Source organism: Dipodomys ordii, unplaced genomic scaffold (assembly GCF_000151885.1).
Source record: "Dipodomys ordii isolate 6190 unplaced genomic scaffold, Dord_2.0 Scaffold52, whole genome shotgun sequence".
Classification (NCBI taxonomy): domain Eukaryota; kingdom Metazoa; phylum Chordata; class Mammalia; order Rodentia; family Heteromyidae; genus Dipodomys; species Dipodomys ordii.
Genome location: NW_012267268.1, coordinates 6,856,459 through 6,883,069, shown reverse-complemented (window position 1 = coordinate 6,883,069; position 26,611 = coordinate 6,856,459). Strand labels below are relative to the sequence as shown.

Below are 26,611 nucleotides of genomic sequence, written 5' to 3'. Positions count from 1 at the left end.
GAGGAGGAGGAGGAGGAGGAGGAAGAAGAAGAAGAAAGAAAGAAAGGAAGGAAGGAAGGAAGGAAGGAGAAGGAGCCGACAACAACGACAAGGAGGAGGAGGAGGAAGAGGAAAAGAAGGATGGGAAGAGGGAGAAGAAGGAGGAGAAGAGGGAGAAGAGGAAGAAGAAGGGGAAGGAAGAGAAGGGGAGAAGAGGAAAAGGAAGAAGAAGAAGAGGAGGAGGAGGAGGAGGTGGAGGAGGAGAAGAAAGAAAGAGAGAGAGAGAAAGAAAAAAAGAGAAAAAAAGAGAGAAAGAAAGAAGGAGAAGGAACCAACAACGATGACAAGGAGGAGGAGGAAGAGGAGGAGAAGGAGAAGGAGGAAGAGGAAAAGGAGGAGAAGAGGGAGAAGAAGGAGGAGAAGAGGGAGAAAAGGAAGAAGAAGGGGAAGAAGGAGAAGGGGAGAAGAGGAAAAGGAAGAAGAAGAAGAAGAGAAAGAAAAAAGAAAGATAATTGAGATAAGCCTTTCTTTAAGTTGTTGCAGGATCAGCCCAGCCAAAGGGAGCAGGAAAGAAGATTTTTCTCTTAATGAGAAGACCAGCATGAGCCCAGAGACTGGTACCATCTTTACAAGCACCCCCTGCCACAGCCACATAACCTTCAACAAAGTACAACTAGTTTCTCCCTGGGCAACCACAAACACACCACCTAATCTTTACTTTCCAACTAGTGAGATTGAGATACTAGAGTGTTGTCTAGTTGGATAGAGTAATTATTTCAAATTCCCTATCAAGACTGGAGACAGAGATAGTTTACATACCTAGCAAATATAAGACCTCTGGCTCCACCTCCAACACACCACACACACACACACACACACACACACACACACACACACACACAAAATAATAATAATAATTTTAAAATAATAAAAATTCACTCACAAGAAGGAGGAAAGAGGATGAACATGGTTGGAATAGGTTGTTTGCATTATGAAAGTAAAGGAAAAATTTTAAGTGTAAACAATAAACCTTCTACAACTGGAATCTAGGCTTTCAATTACAGATGCTTTTTTAATATTTTTATTGTAAAGATAATGTACAGAGGGGTTACAGTTACATGAGTAAGGTAAAGCGTACATTTCCTATCGAGCATTGTTACCTCCTCCTTTGTCTTCTCCTACTACCCTTCCCCTCCGACCTCCCCAACTCCTCCCTCATCATCTCCCCCAACACCCCTCCCCAAGTTGTAAGGTTTGTTTTCAACATAGTGTCTTATACGTTTCATTGTTACAATGGGTCGACCTGTATCCTTGTTTCAGCATTTTGTTATTTCCCTTTCCATCCCCAAATTAGAAAAATGTATATACAAGATACAGGGCACCAGAATCAAATACAGTGAAAACAGGGGTTATACCATGGGGGAAGAACATACAAAAGAAACAAAAAAATAATATAGTACATTAAAAACAACCACAACAGGGGCTGGGAATGTGGCTCAGTGGTAGAGTGCTTGCCTTGCATGCATGAGGCCCTGGGTTCAATTCCTCAGCACCACATAAGCAGAAAAAGCCAGAAGTGGGGCTGAGGCTCAAGTGGTAGAGTGCTAGCTTTGAACTGAAGAGCTGAGGGATAGCGCCCAGGCCCAGAGTTCAGGCCCCACAACTGGACCCCAAAAAAAAAACACAAAAACAACCGCAACAAAGAAAAAACCTCTTGTGTCCATATCTTGGAGTTCATTTCACTTAGCATCATCTTTTTTATTGAAAAGATACTGTACAGAGAGATTACAGTTACATAAGTAAGGTAATGAGTACATTTCCTATCGAGCAGTTACCCCCTCCTTTGTTTTTCGCCAACTATCCCTTCCCTCCTCATATCCCCAGCTCCTCCCTTCCCCCCATCCCCGAAGTTGTAAAGTTCATTTTCAACATAGTGTCTTGTATGTTTTATATGTCTCGTTGTTACTATGGGTCAACCTGTATCCTTGTTTCAGCATTTTGTTATTTCCCTTCCCCTCCCCAAATTAGAAAAATGTATATGCAAGATGCAGGGCACCAGAATCAAATACAGTGACATCTGGTGTGCTTTTAACATATTCTTTGAATATCAGGTCTTATAAAAGGTGAAAAGTCTGTTTACCCTCTACCAAGAGGTCTTAAATCTTTTTGAGTGTGTATGTGTGCACCAGTTCTTGTGCTTGAACTCAGGGACTCTTGCTTTTTTTTTTTTTTTTTTTTTTTGCTCAAGGTTGGTGCTCCACCACTTGGGACACAGTACTACTTCCAAGGTCTTAAATATATATATAAATCTGTATTATAAATACAAATAAATTATAAATACAAATTGTATTATAAGGACAAATTCTTTCATATAAAATTCCAAACTGTACGGGCTGGGAAGGTGGCTCAGTAGTAGAGCGCTTGCCTTGCATGCCTGAGGCCCTGGGTTCGATTCCTCAGCACCACATAAGAAAAAAGAAAAAAGCCAGAAGTAGCACTGTGGCTCAAGTGGTAGAGAGCTAGCCTTGAGCTGAAGAGCTGAGGGACAGTGCGCAGGCCCAGAGTTCAGGCCCCACGACTGGACCCAAAAAAATTTTTTTTTAAATTCCAAACTGTGATGAATTCATAGGTCTATACATCTGGCCAAAATCTCCCTAAAAATTCCCATTTTTCCACAAATCACACATTTCATGCTCCTCTGTAGCACAGATGAATGTGGTTTTTATCCTTTGCTTTAGCATCACACCAGAAGTCATAAACTTGATTTGCAAACTCAGTGTGTCTCATACACATAACCCTGGCTCTCTGCACGCTAGAATCCCAAATCTTTTCTCCAGAACAATACGTGCAAGAGCTCATTAGCACAGGTCCCCAGGAAGATGATGAAAGTGAGCCTGGACTAAGGCAGCTCACTCAGCAACATGAGCTGCATGAAACTGGGCATTGATGAACATAAACTAAATGGAGAACAAGAGCCTGATTTTAACTTTGAACCTTTCCACCCCGGGCACTTGTAAAACCCTTAATTGATCATACACATGTCCACACAAACATGTTACTTCCTTTAAAATTGCTGGCTAGAATCCAAAGCAAATCTCTCCCCAAATTATAAAACAAAAATCCACCTTGCATTACCAAGTGTTCCATGTGATTATAATGCTAAAGGTCTCTGCTCTCAGTCTTTATATTTCCTTGGGAATTGGCTGTCCAGACTTTTCTACAGTGGGCAAGACCATCCACCCTTTGTGTACCACCCACACATGACAGATCGGAGGGAAGATCTCAACTCTTGTCTGAAAGTCTTAATGGCGTTGTTGTTGTTGTTATTGTTGTTGGGGGGAGGGGGGGTTGTGCCAGTACTGGAGACTGTACTCAGAGCCTAGTTTTCTCACTTGGCTTTTTCGCTCAAGGCTAGCACTCTACTATTTAAACTACAACTCCATTTCCTGCTTTTTGGTGATTAATTTTGGAAGTAAGAGTCTTGGGGACTTTTCTGCCCAGTTCTTAGCCTCCTGAGTAGCTAGGATGACACATGTGAGCCATCAGCAAACCCAGCTGCTTAGTAGTTTTTTGTTTGTTGTTTATTTGCGGGGGGGGCGGGTATTTTGTTAGTTGTTTGCGGGAAGTCCCAGGGCTTGAACCCAAGGCACTGTCCTTTAGCTTTTTTGCTCAAGGCTGACTCTCTACCACTTGAGTCACAGCTCTACTCTGGTTTTGGGATGGTGAATTGAAGATAAGAATCTCTCAGACTTTCCTGCCCAGGCTGGCTTTCAACCATGATTCTCAGTTCACAGCCTCCAGAGTAACTAGGATTATAGGTATGAACCACCAGCACTTAGCATCTTAGTGGTTTGGGGGCTGTGTGTGTGTGTGTGTGTGTGTGCCAGTCCTGGGGCCTGGGCACTACCATGAGCTTCTTTTGCTCAAGGCTAGCACTCTACCACTTGAGCCACAGCGCCACTTCCAGCTTTTTCTGTTTATAAGATACTGAGGAATCGAACCCAGGGCTTCACGCATGCTACACAAGCACCCTACTACTAAGCCACATTCCTAGCCTTAGTAGTTTTTTAACATGAGTTTCTGTATCTTCATTTTGCATTGAGCACCACAAGTTACATGGCAGTCCTGTCCACAGTACCTACCATGGGAAATAGTCACATTTGACAAACTAGTGGGCAGTATAAATGAATGGCAGGCTTCTCTGACCTCCCATCACACCTTAGCCCACCTTAGCCATGGCCTATGTGTCCCTTCATAGCTGTCTGCCATCCCTCAGGGCACCTCCCAGCCCTAACCACACAGCTCAGTCCTTTAACCCAAGCCTGTAGCCACAGCAGTGAATGGAAGAAGCATGGGCATTGGTCTAGAACCGCTATGGGTTCACATCTCACATCAGGACATCCTTTCTTACTCACCTCTAAGTATGTCCCCAGGTGTCAGCTTTCAGTGGTTCATGTGAAACTTAAAGAAATCAGTCCTTTTGTAAAATAAGTTTTTTATTGTGAAAATACTGTACAAAGGGGTTACAGTTACATGAGCAAGGTAATGAGTACATTTCTTATCAAGCATTGTTGCCTCCTCCTTAGTTTTTCCCCCACCATCCCTTCCCTCCCACCTCTTCAACTATACCCCCTCCTGCCTCTCCACCCACCGCCCCCCCCCAGCGGTGGGTTCGTTTTTCGACATAGCATCTAGTACATCTCATCATTGCAATGGGTCAATCTGTATCCCTATTTAAACAATTTGTTTTTTCCCTTCCCCTGCCCAAACGATACCAACATCAAATACAGTGAAAACAGGGGTTATACCATGGGGGAGGGACATACAAAGCAACAAAAAAAAATCACATGGTACCTTAGAAATACATTAAAAACAGTAGTGAGGAGGAAAAAACCACTTGTGTCTCTATCTTGGGGTTCATTTCACTTAACGTCTTATCTGAGCTTTTCTGCTTGTCCCAGACATATACTAATTATTGCAAATAAGAGAAACCATGGGACCTATGTTTCTTTAAGCCTGGCTTACTTCACTTAATATAATTTTTTCCAAGTCTTTCCATTTCCTAACAAATGGGACAATGTCATTCTTTCTGATGGAGGCATAGAATTCCATTGTGTATATATAACACATTTTCTCGATCCATTCATCTACTGAGGGGCATCTGGGTTGGTTCCATATCTTAGCTATGGCAAATAATGCTACAATAAACATAGTTATGCTGGTCTTGTTTGAGATCCTTTGGGTAAATGCCCAAAAGTGGGATTGCTGAGTCATAGGGGAGCTCTATGTGGAGTCTTTTGAGGAACCTCCATACTACTTTCCAAAGTGGTTGAACAAGTTTACACTCCCACCAACAATGCAGTAAGGTCCCCTTCTGTCCACGTCCCCTCCAGCATCTGTTGTTATTAGAGTTCTTGATTATAGACATTCTAACTGGGGTGATGTGGAATCTCAATGTTGTTTTGATTTGCATTTCTTTTATGGCTAGAGAGGTTGAGCATTTCTTCATGTGTCTATTGGCTATTCTTATTTCCTCTTCAGAGAAGTTTCTCTTTAAGTCTTTAGCCCACTTATTTATTGGGCAGCTGTTTCTTTGAAGATTTGTTGTTGGAGGATTTAATTTTTTGAGTTCCAGGTATACTTTAGATATGAGACACTTGTCTGTTGTAAGGCTAATGAAGATCTTCTCCCAATCCGTGGACTTTCTATTGATCTTGCTATGTCCTTTGCCATGCAGAAGCTCTGCGATTTCATGCAATTCCATTTGTCCAACCTTTCTTTGATTTGTTGTGTTGCTGGATCTCTATTAAAGAAAATTTCGGCCTGTGCCAAGGAGACGTAAGATTTCTCCTATTCTGTCCTGTAATGTTTTCAGGGTGTCTGTTTTGACTCTGAGGTCTTTGATCCATTTGGAGTTGATTAAAAGAAATCAATCTTTGCCCAAGCTAGACTTCAGAAATGAGTTCCACAAAGGCAAAAGCAAGGAAAGGATGGTAACAATGTAAGGCGGAAGTTGGGTTTGGAAGACAGACTTTGCCTGTGAGGGATGTTTGTCTTCTCTTGGCTGAGTAGTGTCCAAATGTGCTTCCAACCCACACTGCTGGCACAGCATGAATATGGCTGTCACAGCTACCTCCTCATTCTCTGGCCCCTCAATCATTTCTGTGGTGTTCACTGGCCTTCCAAGAATACCCTCTCTGCCCAGCTTAGCTAGAATATGCTTAAGGACTAAGACCCAGCCCATAGGAGTGTCTAAGTGCATATGTGCTGCTACAACAGAACACCAGAAACTGCATCGTGTATAAGGAACATTTACTTCCTACAAACTGGAGGCTGGGAAGTTCCAGGCTAAAGGACCAGCCTCTGGTGAGGGCTTTGTTGCTGTACTAATCCCATGGTAAAAAGCAGAAGACAGAAGATTCCTCAATTCCCTCTGGGCCAGGTCACCATCCCTTAACTTTTTCACTCAGGGCTGGCACTCTACTACTTGAACCACAATATCACTTTCAGCGTTTTGCTAGTTAATCAAAGACACATCTCATGGATTTTCCTGCCCGCTCTGTCTTTGAACTGCAATCCTTGGATCTCAGCCTCCTGAGTAGCTAGGATTACAGGCATGAGCACTGGCACCTGATTTCCTCCTTTTATCAGGACCCCACTCCACAATACCTAACCTGGAATCTAACTTGGAGCCCTCAGACCAGACCACAGCACCACCTCTCAACATGGCTGCTTCGGGGACTAGCCATCCAACACATGAACTTTGAAGAACTCATTCAAACCATAGCAATGATGATTTGGGAAGATTGAGGAGATGGGGGGAAGGAAAAGGGTAAAGAGACCTGGTAGGATAGGAGCTCACCATAGCACCTGGGACAAGAGGAAAAGACTAGACTTAGACACTGATTTCCCTTGCCATGTGTGTAATGTGAAGTTTCAACCCATCTCCCCTTGCATTCTGCAATTATCCAGACCTTGTGTTCTTTTTGTGGTTAGCTAGGAGCATAAGATAGATTTATTAGAGTGTATACTTAGCATGCATGAGGCCCTGAGTTTGGTCCCTAGCAGAAAGGAAGGAGAAACAGAGGAAGAAAAGAGAAAAAGTGAGAAAAGAGAGAAAGAAAAAGAAATATAGAGAGAAGGGCAGATGGAAGGAAGATGGGAGAGAAAGAATTTTGTTGTATTTATGCAGAGAAGTGTCACTGCAAATGTCTTAACCCTAACCTTTGGGCTCCACATCCCCCAGAAGCAAAGTTCATAGAGTCCTCCTTACAAGCCAGAAATGTCCCTGGCCCTCAAAGCCTACCCTCTGCCTTCACAGTGTCGTGGAACAGCTGTATAATTGCTCTAGAGGACCAGGTATAAGACAGGCACTGGGCACAAAAGTCTCGTCCTGAGGGCCTGTAGGCCCCCTCTCAGGACCCACACCTCTGCAGTGTGACCCAGTACATTTTAATTTGAGTTAGTTACCATTATTTAAAACTTGGCAGCTGCTCCCAAGAACTCCAGAGGCCCAGCAGCTGTGGGCCACATGGTCCATGGCCCAGCCATCCATAGCTGAGTCATTTTGTGTGGGCAGAGTGTGCACAGCAGTTCCTCCAAACCCACATCTATCCCCTTCCAGGTATAAGGGGAAGTGACAGGTAGACATGTTCCGGCAACAGGCATGGCTTTGTGTACATACATGTGTACATACTCATTTACACATCACCACAAAAGCAACGAGCAATAAAAAGCCCAGAAGGAATCAGCAGCATTCCATAGCAGAAGGAGCCAGGGCTAGAGGCTGCTTTATGTCCAGCCAAGCCTAAAAATAACAAAGGCTCCCCTAGCAACTGAAGCTTGGGGCTCAATTGTGAGCTTCACTGGTGCTCATCACTGTTTAAAAAGGGAGTAAAAACAAAGCCACGGCACAAATGTTGGCTGCAAATGTGACGATCTTACTGTTTTCATGAGCTCCCTTTTGTGATCGGCCCTGCAGTTGGCCATGTAAGCATTTGTTTCTGAATTGTGACCTTGGACTTAGGGCATAGGAAAAGCTCATTAATCCCAAAACATGAGTCCCTTTCAATATTCATCCATTGTGTGGGAATAGGTCTCTTATATTGCTTTGTGTAGCTCCCCACACCTGGAAAATACTTGTTCATTCAATAAGTACTCAGTAGGGGAAAATAAATTCTGTTGGCAGCACTCAGAGAAAAAGAGGCTCAAAATAGATACTAAGTTCTCTCAGTGATAAGAAAAAATAAGATACCTTTTTGCATGCCTAAGTTCATGGCCTGTGACCATTTTGCCTATATCACTGCCCAGAGCTGGAAATGGTGTCCTACACATGTAATCTCAGCTACTCAAGAGACAGACAGTGGAGAATTGAGGTCCAATATCAAGGTTAGCTTAGACTGTACCTGAAAAACAAATGAAAGCAAAAGGGGCTAGAGGCAAGGCTCCAAGCAGTACAGTGCCTGCCTAGCAAATGCTAGGCCTTGAGTATAAACTCCAATACCACTTAAAAAATAGTGCACTCCAACTCAAAGGAGGAAGCAAGTCAAATGTCTGTGAATGGATGAACAGTACACAGCCTATACAAATGTTACTCATTCTGACACAGGCTACACCATGAATGAACCTAGAAGACATTATGCTAAGTGAAATAAGCCAGTCACAAGTGGAGGGACATAACACTGCATGCTCCCAGAACATGTGGTATGGCACCAGGACTAGAACACAGAAAGTAGATGTTCAGTTCCCGAGACTGGGGGAAAGGGAGCAGGGGAAGTTGTTCTTTAGCAGACACAGAATTCTAGAGAAGAATTTGGTAGTTGTACATGAGAATGTACTCAATGCCTCAGAACTGTTCACTTAAAAAGTTAAGATGGTTTTAAAAAAAGAAGTTAGGTATATTTAGCCACAATTAAAAAAAAATGCAGTCCCTAAGTTCTCCTGTGACTTGTACAACTAAATTCCTTATTCATGATCTAAAATTCTGGCAACAAAAGGCTCAAACTAATCTTGATGAGTCACCAGCTGCCTAACCTGCAGGGTGCATCCCCTTGTGTCATGTACCATCTTTGAACTACAGACTTTCCCTGACAGACCTCTAAGTAACATGGCTTAACCCAATGTGGCCCACTATAAGCAGAGCACTCGCCCCAATTCCTCTCTCCAAAACCTGTGCATGACCCCTTCCCAATGCCTCCAGCATGGTACCATAGTCAGCCCCAACTGAAATTGGCATGACTCCTGACTTGAATATGCCCCCTATCTTTTCTCGAGGTGCAGAGACATTTGCTCCTCCCTAAAGTCTCCTCCATAGCCCCAGGCCCCATCCATCTTCCTGCCAAGCAGCCTTGACAGAACAGAGTATTGCTTAAGGAGCTGTGGCTTTTTGTGATTGGCTTTGTGATGAGCACATTTCCAAGAGTCATCTTTGTATGCCAATATAGTACATCATCATTTTATTGACCAATATATTTCCTTGTATGTATACTATTCATGGTTGATGGATGGGTCCATCATTCCCACTCTTCAGATGTTGCAAATAATGCTACTGTCAACACTCACGCTTTTGTGTGGCCATAGGTTTTCAATTGTATATCCCTAGGAACAGAATGGCCCTCACATATCTGTGTGTCACATTGAGTACCTGTCAGTTCTCCACAGCAGCACAGGATATTGAGGCATAGAAGTGGTGATCAGAATTCAAGGCTAGAATCTTGCCCGTGTAATTGTAACCCCTCTGTACAGTATTTTCACAATAAAAAAATTTAAATTTAAATTAAAAAAAGAATTCAAGGCTAGAGCTGGGAAGGTGGCTCAGTGGTAGATGCTTGCCTTGCATGCATGAGGCCCTGGGTTCGATTCCTCAGCACCACATAAGCAGAAAAAAGCCGGAAGTGGCACTGTAGTGAGCACTAGCCTTGAGCTAAAGAACTGAGGGACAATGCCTAGGCCCAGAGTTCAGGCCCCACACCAGCAAAAAAAAAGAAAGAAAGAAAGAATTCAAGGCTAGAGAACCAGCCCATCAGTGAGTGAAGATGGCATAGAGAAAACTGGCTGGCCAAGGAAAATAATGAAACTCCCAGATCACCTCATTCTCCACCTATCTAGGCCCCTACACCAAGTAGTTATATAGAATGGATCACAAGTCAACTTCAAGTCAGTGTGATGAGTATAAAAATTACTTGCCCAGGGGCTGGGAAGGTGGCTCAGTGGTAGAGCGCTTGCCTTGCATGCTCGAGGCCCTGGGTTCGATTCCTCAGTACCACATACACAAAAAAAGAAAAAAGCCGGAAGTGGCGCTGTGGCTCAAGTGGTAGAGCACTAGCCTTGAGCTGAAGAGCTGAGGGACAGTGCCCAGGCCCAGAGTTCAGGCCCCACGACCGCACCAAAAAAAAAAATAACTTGTCCAAAATCTTTTCATAATCATAACCAACTGTAGTAAGTTCCAATAATGCCGGCTTCATACAAGAGACATTGTGACATGTGCTAAGGGACTAGAGAATTGAGCATCTCCACTGACCTGAGAACTACAAGCTGTGTATCCATCCCACCTTTGCAAAGCTCAGCAAAGGAGCTCAAATGAGTGGTCAGCTACATGAAGATATACAGACCAAAAGGTAGTAGTAGCTAGGTATGGTGATGTACCCTGCAACCCCAGCACTCAGGAGGCAAAGGCAGAAAAATCTCCATTTAAGGCCAATCTGGACTATCAAAATAAATTTTAAAAAGCAGAATTCACATATATCTGAAAAAAAGATTTAAGTTGGTAGTATATTTAGGATATTATATATTTTTATATCTTTGATTTCCATATTTCCTATGATTACATAATTCCATTGGATAGTTCAGAAGCAACGATTAAAACTGAAGCTTTCAGCTGGGTGCTAGTGGCTCATGCCTGTAATCCTAACTACTCAGGAGGCTAAGATTGAAGATCATGGTTCAAAGCCTGTCCAGACAGAAAAGTCCATGAGATTTGTCTCCAACAAACTACTCAGAAAAAGCTACATGTGGCACCGTGGCTCAAGTGGTAGAGCACTAGCCTTGAGCCAAAGCTCAGGGACAGTGCTCCAGACTTAGAATTCAAGCCCAAGGACTAGCAAAAAAAAAAAAAAAAACTAAAGCCTTCCTTGGAGTCAACTCAAGATTGCCCATGACAATACTGTTTCCTTTTGTTTCCTAACTGAAGGTATCTGGGAAACTATTCCTACTTCAAGAGTGCTCCATGTAAGGAAATGACAGCACTGCTTGATGACACAGGCAGGACACAATCAAGAACCCAAAAGTGCCCATTTGGCCATCTTTGTTTAATACAAAGCCGATCCCTTGACCTTGTCCTTGTCCTTATCAGGATGGGGCCGCACAATTCATGGAAGGGCTCCCTCCCACACAGCCCTCCTCTGGGTAGGATTTCCCTAAAGTGTCCATGCCAAGGCAGGCCCCAAGAACACTGAAGCCAAGGCACAAAGGGAAGATAACTCAAATCCATCCCTGCTAATTACAAAGTTAACTTCCGAATTCAAAGAAGCCTAAAGTTATTTTTAATGAGGATCAATTATGAATCTCTGAATATTGTTTCTGGGTCTGTTATTAAGCAGAAAGGCCCAACCCATTGACTGTGCTCTCAAACCAACCTTTTAAATGACTGTAACAAGCTGGGCACTGGTAGCTCACATTGGTAATCCTAGCTACTCAAGAGGCTGAGATGAGGATTGTGGTTTAAAGCCAGCCTACTCAGGAAAGTCTGTGACAATCTCATCTCCAATGAGTTACCAGAGAGTGCCCAAGCCCTAAGTTCAAGCCCCAGAACAGGCACCAAAAATTAAAAAATAAAATAAAAATTCTGTCCCTGAGCTTTTGTGCTCAAGGCACACTTGAATCACAGCCCCACTTCCAGTTTTTTGGCAGTTAATTGGATGTAAGAGTCTCAACAGACTTTCCTGCCTGCACTGGTTTCAAACCTTGATTCTTCCATCTCAGCCTCCAAAGTAGCTAGGATTATGGGCTTGACCCACACACCAGCTATGACTATAACAATCTTGAAGTTTCCGGAGAAAGCAAAAGAACCTTGCCTTTTATACTCTGCCACTTGTAAAACACTCTGGCTTCCCTTCCATTGTGAGGGAACACAGGGCTGACCAATGCAGGGTGAGACACAGGAATTAGCAGAGGAAGCTGAAGAGGAGTCTTCCAGTGTCTCAGCTGGTCTCACTGGCAGGTCCAGCTGGTATGTCCAGACAGAGGCCAGCCTTCTGTCAGAGAAACACAGCTGTCACGGGCTAATGCACAACTCTGGCCAGAGCAGATGGCTGTGGGCAAATGTTAATTAATATTAAATGACAACAGATGAGCCTAAGTAGCTGATGTAAGGGTCAGAGTAGCTTACTTGCATTAGCATTTTTATCACACATCCAACTTTCTTGTTTGAGGATTCTACTTGTTTTCACAGGTTTATTTTCCTTGACACCTTCTAGAAAGTAAAATTCTTACTGTAAAGAACACACCATGTACACGTCACATGAGGGGCTTCTTAGACAGTTAGACACAAGCCACTGGCTCCTTTCCCTTGACTCCTATATCTTCAGTCCCTCACAGGGCTCTCTGGGTTGATACCTGTACACATTGTTTCTCCCCACACCACCCTCCTCCACAGGCACAAGCTCAAATGGCCACTCTACCTGAAGGATTCATTCATCTTCAGCCTCATGCTAAATTTCAGGATAAGGAAGTACAGCCATGTGTGAAACACCTCATGATCCCAGTAAACTCAAGACAATACTTGAAAACCGAACTTCTCTTCCCACAGACAACCAGCTCCAACTCTCCCAAGTTTATCCTTCTGGAAGTATACTTCATTCCTGAGTCCTCCATCTATGCCTGTTCCCATCACTCAACAGACTGGGTCTAATATTTTCTCTAATATACTAACATAAGCAGTTGGATTCAAAACAAGGGCTAAGCTGATTTCCCACACATCATAAAAACCTACTGCCTTCCAAGCCTAGGGTTCAAAATGCAAACTCCCAAATCTCTTCAGGATTTTTTTTTGCTGGTCCTGAAGCCTGAACTCTGGGCCTGGCTGCTGTCCCTCAGCTCTTCAGCTCAGGGCTAGTGCTCTACCATTTGAGCCACAGCGCCACTTCCAGCTTTTTCTGCTTATGTGGTCCTAAGGAATCGAACCCAGGGCCTCTTGCATGCAAGGCAAGCACTCTACCACTGAGTCACTTTCCCAGCCCCACTTCAGGTTTTGCTAAATCAAAGTCTGACCTTTTCAGATTTTCCCCTCCCTGCAGATATCTCCATTCTCATTAAATGGGCTGTTTCTACAGTCTCAGTAACTCTGACATTCACCATGGCCTTCTAGTTCTGTGCTTACCCAATTTCTACCTCTTTCCTGAAATGGGTCAAGCTATACCTCCTAAGTTTCTGTCACTGTTGTTTAGCAATTAAGTACTATTATGTTTTCTTATCTATGGCTGTCCTGAATTTCCATTCCAAGAAAGGAACCGTTGTACACTACTGGCAGGGACCAAAATGGTGCAGCAACTTTAAGAAAGATTGGCAGTTTCTTTAAAAAGCGTAACATAAAATTATTTTTACCATGAAATCCTAGTTATTATCTACTCAAAAGAAATGGAAATTCATTCATACACAAGACTTGCACACTATTGTTCTGATAGTGTGTAATAGTTAAATGTTCATCTCTGATAAGCAAATAGAATAAATGTGGAGCAGCTCAGTGGAGAGCACTTGACCAGCATACACAAAATTCTGGGTTCCATCCCCAACCCTGGTGGTAAAAAAGGTGAAATGTCAATCTAAAGCACTACTACTCAACAATCAAAACTAACATATGCTACAGTATGGGTAAAATGGGGAGATTATTTCAGATTCAGAAAAAGTTTTGAGTGCCAGGCCTAGCAATAATATTTTATCTAAAGAGGACCAATAATTTATATAAAAAAGCAACAGTATCTCAGCACACTTTTATAAAAACTCTGCCCATAGCAATGTGTATCTCATCTTTAATCACCTGTTTATAAAGGTCTTAAGACATTGCCAGAGCTTTTCTTCTTCATTAAATTTCCCTAAGCACTTTTCATAATTTAAGACAACAAACTCCAAAATGTATGGTTGAATCTTTTCATAAATAAATCCATAAAACATTCTAACAATGCACAGCAATGCTCTATTTTTACTTCTCATGATGTAAAAATAAAACTTCAATTTGGCCTAAATAAAAACCATGAAGACAGGGGCTGGGAAGGTGGCTCAGTGGTAGAGCACTTGCCTTGCATGCATGAGGCCCTGTGGTCAATTCCTCAGCATCACATAAGCAAAAAGAAAAAAAGCCGGAAGTGGTGCTGTGGCTCGAGTGGTAGAGTGCTAGCCTTGAGCTGAAGAGCTGAGGGACAGTGCCCAGGCCCAGAGTTCAGGCCCCACAACCAGACCAAAAAAAAAAAAAAAAAAAAAACCATGAAGGCAGTCTCAAACATCCATTGTACAATGAGGAAGCCCAAACTGGTTTGGGGCAAAAAAGGATATTATTCTTGAAACACTAGTAATTTCCATTTAGAGGATACCAAACCACTGTGGATTAAGACACACACACTCCCATGCTGGAGACTGAACCCAAGGCCTTATGTATGCAAGTGCTCTAGAATTGAGCTACATTCCCAGGCCTGTACCACAACCTTCATCATTTCAAGCAGCCAAGTTTACCTGGTAAGCATTTTAGTTACTTCTGAAAATAGGGAAGGAAAGCAGACACTAACCACAGTCAAAATTCAACTAAGATAGCCATCCAAACATGAAATTTCTAACTGTAAAATGTATCACCAAAAAAATTTTTTTCTTTTTTTTATTTTTAAGCTTCAGTTTTCTTTCTCCCAGAGAGGCACAGCACTTTTCTCTAAAAATATACTCATTGGGACATTGATAATTAATGCATGTAAGGTGGCATTATACTCCCAGACCAAATGATCTAGACAGCTACTAGGAAAAAGATCTCATCGTTAGAAATGTATCACAAGATGTTAGTTCTCGATGTGTACGAAGACTATTTTTAATGGCTGAAATAGCAGAATGTTAAGGCAACATCAATCAGAAAGCAGGGTATTTTAAAACACTAAGCCCTATTTCCTGCATGGCAAAACAAATGTGTTAAGACACTACTAAAAGCCAATACAAAAACTTTCCAAAATAACCTGCTGAGCTTGACTTTGCTGTTTAATCTTTTACATTTTGATGGCAGTGAGAAAAGAATACAGGCAGAAATTTCCTCGGCAAAAATTCAACACTTGATTTACTCACAAGGCTTACAGAAAGGAAGAAAAAGTTTTCTTGTTTGTCAACCATCCTTTTTAATATTCTACTTTCATACTATCCCCAGGTTATGCCTGAAAATGATGGCTAACTTGGATATAGAAAATATCAAGGGTCACCTCTGGAAGAATCACAAACAAGACAATGAACTTCTTAATCAGAACATCAACAGTCAGAATAAGAAAAGGATTTTACCAAGAGACTGACATTGACAGTTTTAACAAAACTGAAATACAACAAATTACAGAGCAAATCCACTAAAATGACAAAGAAAATTCTGTCCATGTAAAGGTTGGTTTAACCCCCAAGAATATCTTCAATTCTGATACTCACACCACACAACTAGTTAAGAAAATAAAGCGCAGTGTTTAGCAACTGGGCATCCTAACTACAGTGAGAGGCACTCTGTGCACACTCCTCCCTGGCAACAGCCAGATCAGCAAGGCCCGAAGCAGGGAAAACCTCTTATTTTTCAGCACAGGCAGCTGCTGTCTCCTTGTTGAAGCCCCGAATGGAGAGGTCATAGACCACCTCCTCTACTTTCTTCACATCATACTTCAAGCCATCATAGCGCTTCCTCAGCGAGTCATTTTTCAGGTTGAGAAGACGGAACCCAGAATCCAGCTCATTGATGAAAGTGGAGATGTGCAGGGGCCGGGAGTAATCTCCAGCAGTCACACTGTTGACAGACAGCCTTGACTAAAAAATGGAAGAGAAAAGAGTTCGTTATGACATGGTTCCTCCTTTGCCTGTCTTGTCCTGAGTCACACAACTAGAAGAACCCCTGATCTAGACAGCCACACTGACATTAGCTGTTTAGAATATATGAAAGCACAGACAAAAAATACAACTGCTCTAAAAATAAAATAAATCCCCCCAGAAATGAGATAATGTCTCCTATTACAAGTTTAATATAATTACCATCATCTAAAATGTCTCAAGTGTTAAATTGGTTATTGTGCAATAAAATGTGTTAAATTAAGCAAGTGACAAATTTAGAGATTAGCTAATGTACAGAGGAAAGAAATGAAATGTCAGGCAGACACAACATTTTTGCCATCTCTTCTTACTGAGTGACAACCCCAGTCACCCAGTCTTCACCAGACAGCAATTGAGAGACAGGATAAAAAGCTAAATGAAAGCTGGGTGCCGGTGGTCTGCCTGTAATCCTAGCTACTCAGGAGGCTAAGAGCTGAGCATCATGGTTCTTCAAAGCCAGCCCAGGCAAGAAAGTCCATGAGACTCTCATCTCCAATTAACCATCAAAAAACTGGAAGTGGCACTGTAGCTCAAGTGATAGAGCACTCACATTGAGCTGAAGAGCTCAGGGACAGCACCTAGTCCCAGAGTTCAAGACCCACAACCATCAAAAAAAAAAAAAAAAAAGAAGCTAAATGAAGTCAACACAGCATCATCTTGGAGAACAGTTAAGATTAAGCCCAAGATGCAACTCCAAACTCCCCTTGTCCATAAGATCCGCCCATTCTTCTAGATTCCCCTCAACCACACATTCAGTGCATTCCCAACACATGGTCACACCAAGCACTAATATGGACAAGGTGTTGGACTGCTGTTCACTGGGCAGTTATCTCCAAGCCTGAGGGGCTCAGTACAGTGTGCAGTGAGCCCCAGTATTCCTTCTCCCCATCTTCTTTAGTGAGAATCCCTGATTGTTACATACACATCATGCACATATACCCCAACAACCCCACACCTGCCTCTTTGACTAACAAGGCACTAGAAATGTTTTTGAGTTTAACTGCAGGAATGAAATCCAGAGCCGTATACATGCTAAGGAAGCACTCTACCACTTCCCCCGCAAGCCCACAGCTTTACTAAACACAAGTTGTGTGTACCATTTCAAACAAAAGTCAGGAGTACAAACTTTTCTCTATTCCTTCCTCCTATCAGCTAGAATGAAGATAAGAATGACTTTAGCAGAAGCAACAGAGCTGTATCAGCTCTGGGCTGCTCAAAACTTTCTTAAAAAGACAACTAGTAGACATGGTCACTTCTGTCACTACTCAAACCCTCTTCACAGCTTTTTTTTTTTTTAATTTAATTTAATTTTATTTGTGAACATACTGTACAGAGGGGTTACAATTGCATGGGCAGGATAATGCGTACATTTCTTACCAAGCATTGCAGCCTCTTCCTTTGTTTACCCTTCACATCACTTCCCAGCCTCCACCCTCCCCCCCAATCCCAATCCTTCTCCTTCCCCCCTCCCTCCCCTTCACAGCTTTTTTTCTATAGAATTGCTCTTTATAGGACAATTTTCTGAGAGATTAAGAGAATAAATGAATAACTTACACAGTTAATTTATTCCCTAAAACTATTATGAATTAACAGTTACAAGGAACGTAAGTCTTGCTACAATTCTAAGAGACATTATCATCTCTTAAAATTCACACAGTATCTGGGTGCCAATGGCTTGCCCCACAATTCTAGCTGAGAGGAGGCTAAGACCTGGAGGATCAAGGTTTGAAGCCAGCCTGGATAGAAAAGTCCAAGATTCTAACTAGCAAAATGCCAGACTGGAGGCATGTATCAAGTGGTAGAACACCAGCTGTGAGCAAGCAGCTGAGTGAGCTAAGGGCCCTAAGTTCCAGGCTTGGTGTGCGCACGCACACACACATCATACATTATAAAAAGGTGAATATGATCGCATTACATAATATACATGCATAGAACTACCATAATGAAACCCATTAACTTGGCACACTAGTAAACATTCATAGCTACTGCCCTGTCTCAACTCGTACTTCTTTGATGCCTAGCAAGCTATGACACATAGTGTAGTCCCTGACTACCTGATGATGGATGGCTAGAAAAGTAAGGGAGCCAGGCACCAGTGGCTCACACCTGTAATCCTAGCTGCTCAGGAGACTGAGACTTGAGGATCACAGTTCAAAGCCAGTCCAGGCAGCAAAGTCCATAAGACTCTTACCTACAATTAACCACCAGAAAACCAGAAGTGGTGCTGTGGCTCAAAGTGGTAGAGCATTAGCCTTAAGTGAAAAGGCTCAGGGACAGTGCCCAGGCCCCATGTTCAAATCCCACAATTGACAGAGAGAGACAGAGAGACAGACAGACAGAGAGAGACAGACAGACAGAGAGAGACAGACAGACAGACAGAGAGAGACAGAGAGACAGAGAGAAAGAGAGAACTTGGTGAGTTTTGGCACCCATGTCAAAATCTGAGAGTGAAGCAGGAAGATCAGAAAAGCAACTAGCAAATTACCAAGCGTCTAGCCAAGCACCAATAGCTCATTCCTATAATCCTAACTACTGAGGAGGCTTAGATCTGAAGACCTCAGTCTGAAGTCAGCATGGGAAAGATTATCTCCAAAATAACTAACAAGAAACAGTTATGGACCACAGGGCAGGCTCCAGCCAAGCAAGCAAACTGAGCAAGTATGAAGCTCTAAGTTCAAACTGTGATACTGGCAATTCACTTCTTACCAATTCACTAGCGAGAATTAAAACTCCTGAGAGATAATCTTCAACATCCAGATGAAATCCTTTCTCCCGATCTGGCTCAACTAAAAAGTAACAAAATAAGACAATCATGATATGAATGTACCTAAAACCCCGAAATTAATAAGACAATCATGATATTAATGTAACTAAAACCCAAAAATATATATAACACAATATAAATAAATGCACATTTAACTTTTTTCAAAAAGTGAAGGCCAATCTTTCCTGGAGGCTGAAGCTGTTTCACATCCTTGACAAGTAGGCCTCACTCAATTTTTCTTTCTCTTGGGTTCAATTTTTTTCCCATCTCTCAAAATCAAGAATGACAACTAGTTATAGCAGAACTATTACAAGACACAAGCTGAAGCTTTCACGAGAAATCAGCTATCTGCAAGTGACTTGGACTGGTCCATACAGACGAACACACAAGAAGACAGCAAATGCAGCAGGACACAGTGGGATGTTCACAGGGGTTCACTGTAAAATTCTTCCCACTTTCCTCTAAAAATGGCCACAGAGAATTTTTAGTTTTTGTATTTCTGAGAAACAAGCTTTCTGTATGATTTTTCATTGTAATAAACAAAAAGCTGAGGCCATAGCTGTTCCCACCAAAACCCATGCAAATGTACCTCATCCTACAACCCCACCAAAGAAACACTTACTGCCAAGAATTTCTGTAACCGCTTCTCGAGTAACTAGTGTTTCTGTTTCCAAATACACAACAAATGCTGCCAGGAAGACCAAGCGCTGCAGCACGAACCTCCAGTGCTCGTGAAACCTGCAAGAGAGGAAGATCATCAGAAGAGCACAGGCGTGTCTATGCAGCTTATAAATGAAGTTCTCTAAAAAAAAATATGCATCCGGGTGCCAGTGGCTCATGCCTATAATCCCAGCTACTCAGGAGGCTGAGATTCTGAGGAACATGGTTCAAAGCCAGCCCAGGCAGGAAAAGTCCATGAGACTTTTATCTCCAATAAACCACTCAGAAAACCAGAAGTGGTGCTGTGGCTCAAGTGGTAGAGTGCCAGCTTTGAGCTGAAGATCTGAGGGATAGTGCCCAGGCCCAGGGTGCAAACCCCACAACCAACAAAAAAAAAAGAAAAGAAGATTTTGGGGTAACAGGCAATTGTGAAGAACTGTTCAATACGAACAATGATACTGCTGATAAAATTAAAACTTGAAATTAAAAATAAATAAGAAGCCAGGCACCAAAGAACATCCCTGTAATACCAGCTATTTGGGTGGCAGAGATAGGAAGGACCACAGTTTGGGCTAGTCTAGCTAAAAAGTTAGAGAGACCTCAACAAACAAGTTGGACATGGTGGTGCACACCTGTAATCCAAGCTATGCAGGAGGCATAGGTAGAAGGATCATAGTCTGAGACCACCCTGCAAAAACACAAGACCATATATGAAAATAACTAAAGCAAAAAGGGCTGAGGATGTGGCTCATAGGATAGATACCTGTCTAGCAAGTATAAGGCCCTTAATTCAAACTTCTATATTACTTTTTTAAAAAGATTAAGTATAAGCATACATCAGCTTCAACATCTAGTTTATTTGTACCTTTTTGAATGATGAATCATAATCTTACAAAATTACTTTTTATAATCACTAATCAAAAGACATAAAAATTCAAGATTCTGTCATGCTGTGGGATACAACTGTAATCCCAGCAATCCAGAGACTGAGAGGCAAACAGGAAAAACACTTCAGCTCCTGGGTTCAAGACCAGCCTGCCAAAATAGGAAGACTCTATCACCAAGTAACAAAAGGAATTCTCTGGCTACTGACCTAAACTCATGACAAAGGTGTAAGAATATTCATACTATGCCTCAGATTTTCTTTTTTTTTTTTTAGTTGAGCCACAGTGCTACTTCCGGCTTTTTCTGTGTATGTGGTACTGAGAAATCGAACCCAGGGCTTCATGCTTGCTAGGCAAGCACTCTACCACTGAGCTACATGCCCAGCCCTATGCCTCAGATTTTCCAGTGTGGCTACAAACTCAAAGGACTTTTCTGCAGGACATGGTTACACACACCTGGAAGCCTTGGTACAAAGACCCTGTCTCACAAAAAAAAAAAAAAAAGTTTCTCAAAATAATGCAAGTCAGGGGGCTGGGAAGATGGCTCAGTGGTAGAGCGCTTGCCTTGCATGCATGAGGCCCTGGGTTCCATTCCTCAGCACCACATAAGCAAAAAGAAAAAAGCCGGAAGTGGCGCTGTTGCTCAAGTGGTAGAGTGCTAGCCTTGAGCTGAAGAGCTGAGGGACAGCGCCCAGGCCCAGAATTCAGGCCCCACAACCAGACCAAAAAAAAAAAAAAAATGCAAGTCAGTCAGGCAAAACTTTGAGGATACAGTCTCCAGAGCAGAAGGCTCTGAAGACCAGTTTACTGACTTATTTCTCTAAGCCTTCATGATCACTTACTGTGACTACCTTAAAGCAAAGTCAACAAAAAAAGGGGAAAGGCCAACTTCACATATTCTTCTCTAATTTTTCTTTTAACAATTCTTTACAATATAAATGCAACCCTGGACTAGGAATGTGGCTTAGTGGTAGAGTGCTTGCCTGTTGGGTCTTAGTCCCACGAAAGACAGAGGGGTCCAAGGAAAGGTAGCCTCCCTCAGCCCGGGAGACAATCAGACACAGGAGGGAGCCAATTCAAGCAGGTATAAAAACTCTTTTATTAACTGAGAGCAGCCCTTTTTAAAGCCAAAAAGGGCAGGTGGCATGGCAAGGGAGGAAGAGGAACCAGTCACTGTCAAGGTCACACCCTATCATGCACCTAAGCTTTCACAGGCTGGTTACACACTGAATGTAAGGTGAATTGGGCTCTGCCCACTCTATTCTCTCTCGGCGCCATCTTTGCTGCCCATGTGCTCTACAGTAAATTGGGCTCTGCCCACTCAACTCCCTCTCAGCACCATCTTTGCTGCCCATGTGCTCTACACTTGCCTAGCATGCATGAAGCCCTGGGTTCAATTCCACATAAACAGAAAAAGCCAGAAGGGGCGCTGTGACTCAAATGGTAGAGTACTAGCAAAAAAAGAAGCTCAAGGACAGTATCCAAGCCTTGAGTTCAAGCCCAAAAACTGGAAAAAAAATAAAATTAAAATAATAAATGCAACCCTGACCTCAGAGGCAGTGGCCATCAATGGTTTCCCTAGCCTGATTAATTCTGTTACAGGTCACACTTTACACTGTTACCTACTAACTAGGTATGTCTTAAGAGAACATGTTTCAGAAGTGGCGCTATGGCTCAAGTGGTAGAGCATTCGCCTTGCACTGAAGAGCTGAGGGATAGCACCCAGGCCCAGAGATCAAGCCCCATAACTGACAAAAAAGAAAGAGAGAGAGAGAGACCATGTTTCTTAGTAAAAGTTCTTGATTGTTATCAGAATTCATCAACACTCAGATGTAATTTTTCCAAGTTAAACGTACTACCACTTAAACCTGTAACTAACAGCCTAAGTATAGTTCATCCAACTGCACAGGAAACTCAAATGTATTTTGCCTTTCATTAATGAGGTATTTTCTTAATTACTTCTCCACTGCAAAAGTAATGCATTTTCCTTAGAAAACATTTTTTTAAGTATCAATTTTCTTCCTCAGTGGCTTTTTTTTCTTTTATATGGTAGGATTTTTACTTAGCCATATTCAATTATCAATGCCTGTAAGTTCTCTGTTACCTCTTTACCTAATATTATAAGACAGTGCCATTGTCCTTACAAACCTGTAATACTGTTCAGCAGGGAACTTGGTCTTCAGAGACGTTAGATGTGTTTTTACTGTACCAAAATGTTCTCGTGCTTTCAAACACCTCTTTGGAACTGATCACAAAAGACAATCAAATACAATCATGAAAAAACAAAATTTCAAATACAGTTCTTACTTAATAATTTATATAGTCCCACCTAGAAATTAACTTTTTTTTAATCCCATAGCCAAAAGTCTCTGTCTTTCAATCTAGTTCTCAAAATATCACATCTAGTTTCCTTACTGATTAACATTCTGAAAAATAAAAACTTGCTAAAAAGGGAATGTTTTAGGAAACATGTTGATACTTTGCAAAGTATCATAGTACAATAACCCCAAGAGGCTATTCATCAGCTGTTCATTCCTATTCAGTACCAGAGGAGAAAACTACAGGTAAATTACTTAGAACACCCTTATCTGGTCAAAAGAGCAATCACCAGTGATTCTCAATTAGGATGACCAAGTTGGTCATGGCACTCACTGTGTAAATCACTTACCTGATACCTGTAAATCTCCATTACTTTATTACTCTCCAACTGAAAATAATTTCAGCTCTTTCAGCTATGCTGGCCACACCTCTCCAACACAGGTTTCCCTGTCTAACCTTAACATATCTGATTTTCATTCAACAGGCCAACACAATAATATGAGAATATTTTAAAGTGGTCACCTCATGTTTTCAAACACATACTAAAAGATATTCAGGCAAGTGCTAATGTCTCATGCCTATAATCCTAGCTTCTCAGGAAGCTGAGATCTGAGGATCATGATTCAAAGCCAGTCTGGACAGGAAAATCTGTGAGACTCTTCTCTAATTAACCACCAAAAAACTGGAAATGGCACCGTGGCTCAAAGTGCTAAGAGCATGAGCCTTAAGAAAAAAGAACTCAGGTACAGTGCACAGGACCCAACCAAAAACAACAATATTTAGTCACTGAAATTGTGAAAACACACACACGCGCACACACACACGCACACACACACACACACACACAGGGCACAGTAGCATATGCCTGGAATCCCAGCATTTCAGGAGGACAGCTTGAGCCCAGGTAAAGATTCTATCTCAAAAACAAAATAATACACATACCAAATAAAAGTTGCTAGGTATACAACTAAAAAAAAAAACTGTCTGGTGCCAGTGGCTCATGCTTGTAATCCTAGTTACTTCTAGCTACTCAGTAGGCTGAGATCTGCGCAGTTAGAAGCCATCCCAGGCAGGAAAACTGGCAAGCCTCTTATCTCCAATAAACTACTAAAAAGCCAGACACAGAGCTATAGCTCAAGCGGTAGAGTGCTAGCCTTGAGCAAAAAAAGTTCAAGGACAGTGTGTATGCCCTGAGTGCAAGCCCTAAGACCAGTATGTGGGCACATGCGCATGCACGTGCGCGCACGCGCGCGCGCACACACACACACACATAGATGCACGCACACATAAATGCATACATCCATGCATGCATGCATGCATACACACACACTATCATTGCTATCAGAATTCTATCACAATAGAAAATATTCCTATTCAAACCACATAACTACTATAAATCTATAAAATGATCAAATATATTCCAATTTTAACACATGATAAAGCATAATGGAGATTAATAAAATAATACAAGCAAGGTATATCTGCTGTATGTAAACAAACTCTCTGAATGAAAGTTTGTTAAAATGAATAAAAATTTTCAAAGTCCAAACAAACAACTTACTGTCCTGAAATCCAGCTCCCTGGTGGACCCCTTGCAGCAGAGTTAATATCTCTCGAGCTGTTTGCTCTAAGCTCTGTACAACTTTTCGGATTTCCTAGAATTAAAATTTAAAATTTACAATCAGATAAACTCAGTGAAATTATCACAGACTCATATTTAACACACTAAAAAGCATTTAAAACAGTAATGGTCTTCACAAGAAGTGACCCACTATAACCAGGTTTGAATCCCAATTTTTCTGTTTACTTGCTCAGTGAGACTTTTAGGAGTCACTGAAAAAGATCCCTCAAGCCAGGTACCAGTGATTCATACCTGTAATCCCAGCCACTCAGGAGACTGAGATTTCAGGATCATGAAACCCGCCCAGGCAGAAAAGTCCCATGATATTCTTCCCTCCAATAACTTACTCAAAAAAAAGAAGTGGTGCACTATGGCTCAAAGTGGTAGTGCACTAGCCCTGAACAAAAGAGCTCAGGGACAGGACCAGGCCGAGTTCCAGACCCACAACCAACCAATCAATCAATAAAACTTCCATTCTTCAGACAGCTACAAAAGGATAACAATCACTCATCTCTTTCCAATACCTAACTAGGACACTGTAAATATAGTCTGTAAAATGAAAACTTGACTGTAAACACAAGGATTAAACAATTTTCACTAATTCATTTTACAAATACTAAGCACATCGATGTGCTAAGTACTGTATAAATTCTGGGGACCACACAGCAAGCCCCTTCACTCTAGCAACTTACCTAAGAATGAAAAAGACATTAAAAAGAAAATATGCTAGAGAAGTTATTTAGATTGTAAGGTCAAGGAGACACACATACCAAGCACGGTGGTGTCTGCCTGTAATCCCCGAAGGAAGATCTAGAATTTGAAGCCAAGGGGGATGGGAGGGAGAAAAGGGGAGAGAGAGGGAGAGAAGGAGAGAGGGGGAAAGGGGAGGAGGTGAGGAAGGAAGTGGAGGAGAGGAAGGAGGAGGAGGAGAGGAAGGAGGAGGAGGAGAGGAAGGAGGAAGAGAGGGAAGAGAGGGAGGAGAGGGAGGGAATGAGGGACAGAGTAAGGGTGACTGGACAAGAGAAACACTAATACAAGCTAACCAGGAAAAAGGAAAGAAATAAATTTCAGTAAAAGCAAAGTATGTAGGACAATGAAAAGGCAAATAATTTTTTAAAGGTAGGGGGAAGAAACCATTTGGGGCAGCAAAGCAATGAAAAGGAGGTAAGCTGAACATAATATTCACGCAAAGAAAACAGTATAAAAGGAGATCGGAGAGAGACTCTTCTGTGTAATAAAGAGGAAAGCGTTTTCAAAATGTCTTAAAAAGCGTGTGCTTTTTAAGACATGACCAATGAGTAAAAGCAAAGGTGCCTGGCTAAGTCCCAGGCCCTAACCCAGCAAATGCGAGAGATAGGGAAGCTGTCACTCAAACGAGGCCTGGCGTTGGTGGCTGACGCCTAACAATCCTAGCTACTCAGGGAGCCGAGTTTTGCGGTTCGAGGCCAGCTCAGGCAGCCAAGTCCTACCTCCAATAAACTACCAAAAGCCCAGAAGTGAAGCAGTGGCTCAAGTGGTAGAGTGCGAGCCGTGAGCAAACGTAGCTCAAGTATAGCGCCCAGATCCTGAGTGAAAGATGATTAGGGCTGGCGCCCAGGCTCTAAGTTCAAGCCCCATGACCAGCACCAAAAAGAAAAAGCCGGTGAAGCCGAAACCCGGAACGCGGGATCCGCACCAAGCACAGAGCACTAGAGCACCAGAAACAGAGGTCGGAGGCGGGAGGCGGGAGGCGGCCTAGCCTGAATGGAGGGGGAGCTGCCCGCCTCGAACGTGCCCCGCCGCCCGAAGCAGTGCAGCGGAGGGGGTCCAGACGACGCTGGCCGGCGAGACCAGGGCTGGGGCTGGGGCCGGGGCCGGGGCCGGGGCTGGAGCTGGAGCTGGAGCCGGGGCTGGAGCTGGAGCCGGGGCCGGGGCCGGGCCGGGGATGGAGAAAGGAACTCGCCTCTCGGATGTCCTGTTCCGCAGCCAGAAAGCCCTGCAGCTCCACGAAGATCTCGCTCACAGACATGGCGCCGGTTGCACAACAACCAGTGGAGCAGCGATGACCGCCGAAGTATTATTGTTCCGCAGACCAGATGCAGGCGATCTCCACACACACCCGCGCCGCCGCCACCGCCGCCGCGCTCACCCCCCTCTACGCGCCACGGCTGTCGCCGGGGTCCTCCAAGGCCCACGGCGCGCCGGAGCCCGGGCTGCCCGCCGACCTGCCTGAGGCGCGGGGAAGGGGAGTGGGCGGGACTTCCGTTTGGGGCCTTCAAATCAGCCTGGCCAGGAATAGTGAAAGGGGTCAAGGGAGCGCGT

General features: G+C 42.9%; 1 protein-coding gene across 2 annotated transcripts; it reads right to left on the bottom strand.

Moving 5' to 3' along the window:
- Positions 1 to 15,025: 15,025 nt before the first annotated feature.
- On the bottom strand, positions 15,026 to 26,494 carry Tsn (translin). 2 transcript variants are annotated; one of them, XM_013020723.1, is made up of 6 exons: positions 26,253 to 26,484; positions 24,251 to 24,344; positions 22,519 to 22,615; positions 19,449 to 19,564; positions 18,769 to 18,848; positions 15,026 to 16,002 (listed from the first exon to the last, which is right to left on the bottom strand). In XM_013020723.1, the coding sequence occupies exons 1-6, from the start codon at positions 26,316 to 26,318 to the stop codon at positions 15,769 to 15,771; spliced, it is 687 nt and encodes a 228-aa protein (XP_012876177.1). In that variant the 5' UTR covers positions 26,319 to 26,484; the 3' UTR covers positions 15,026 to 15,768. The 2 variants fall into 2 exon arrangements, with proteins under 2 accessions (XP_012876177.1, XP_012876178.1); XM_013020724.1 differs by lacking the exon at positions 18,769 to 18,848 and having other exon boundaries at positions 15,929 to 16,002; positions 26,253 to 26,494.
- Positions 26,495 to 26,611: the final 117 nt, after the last annotated feature.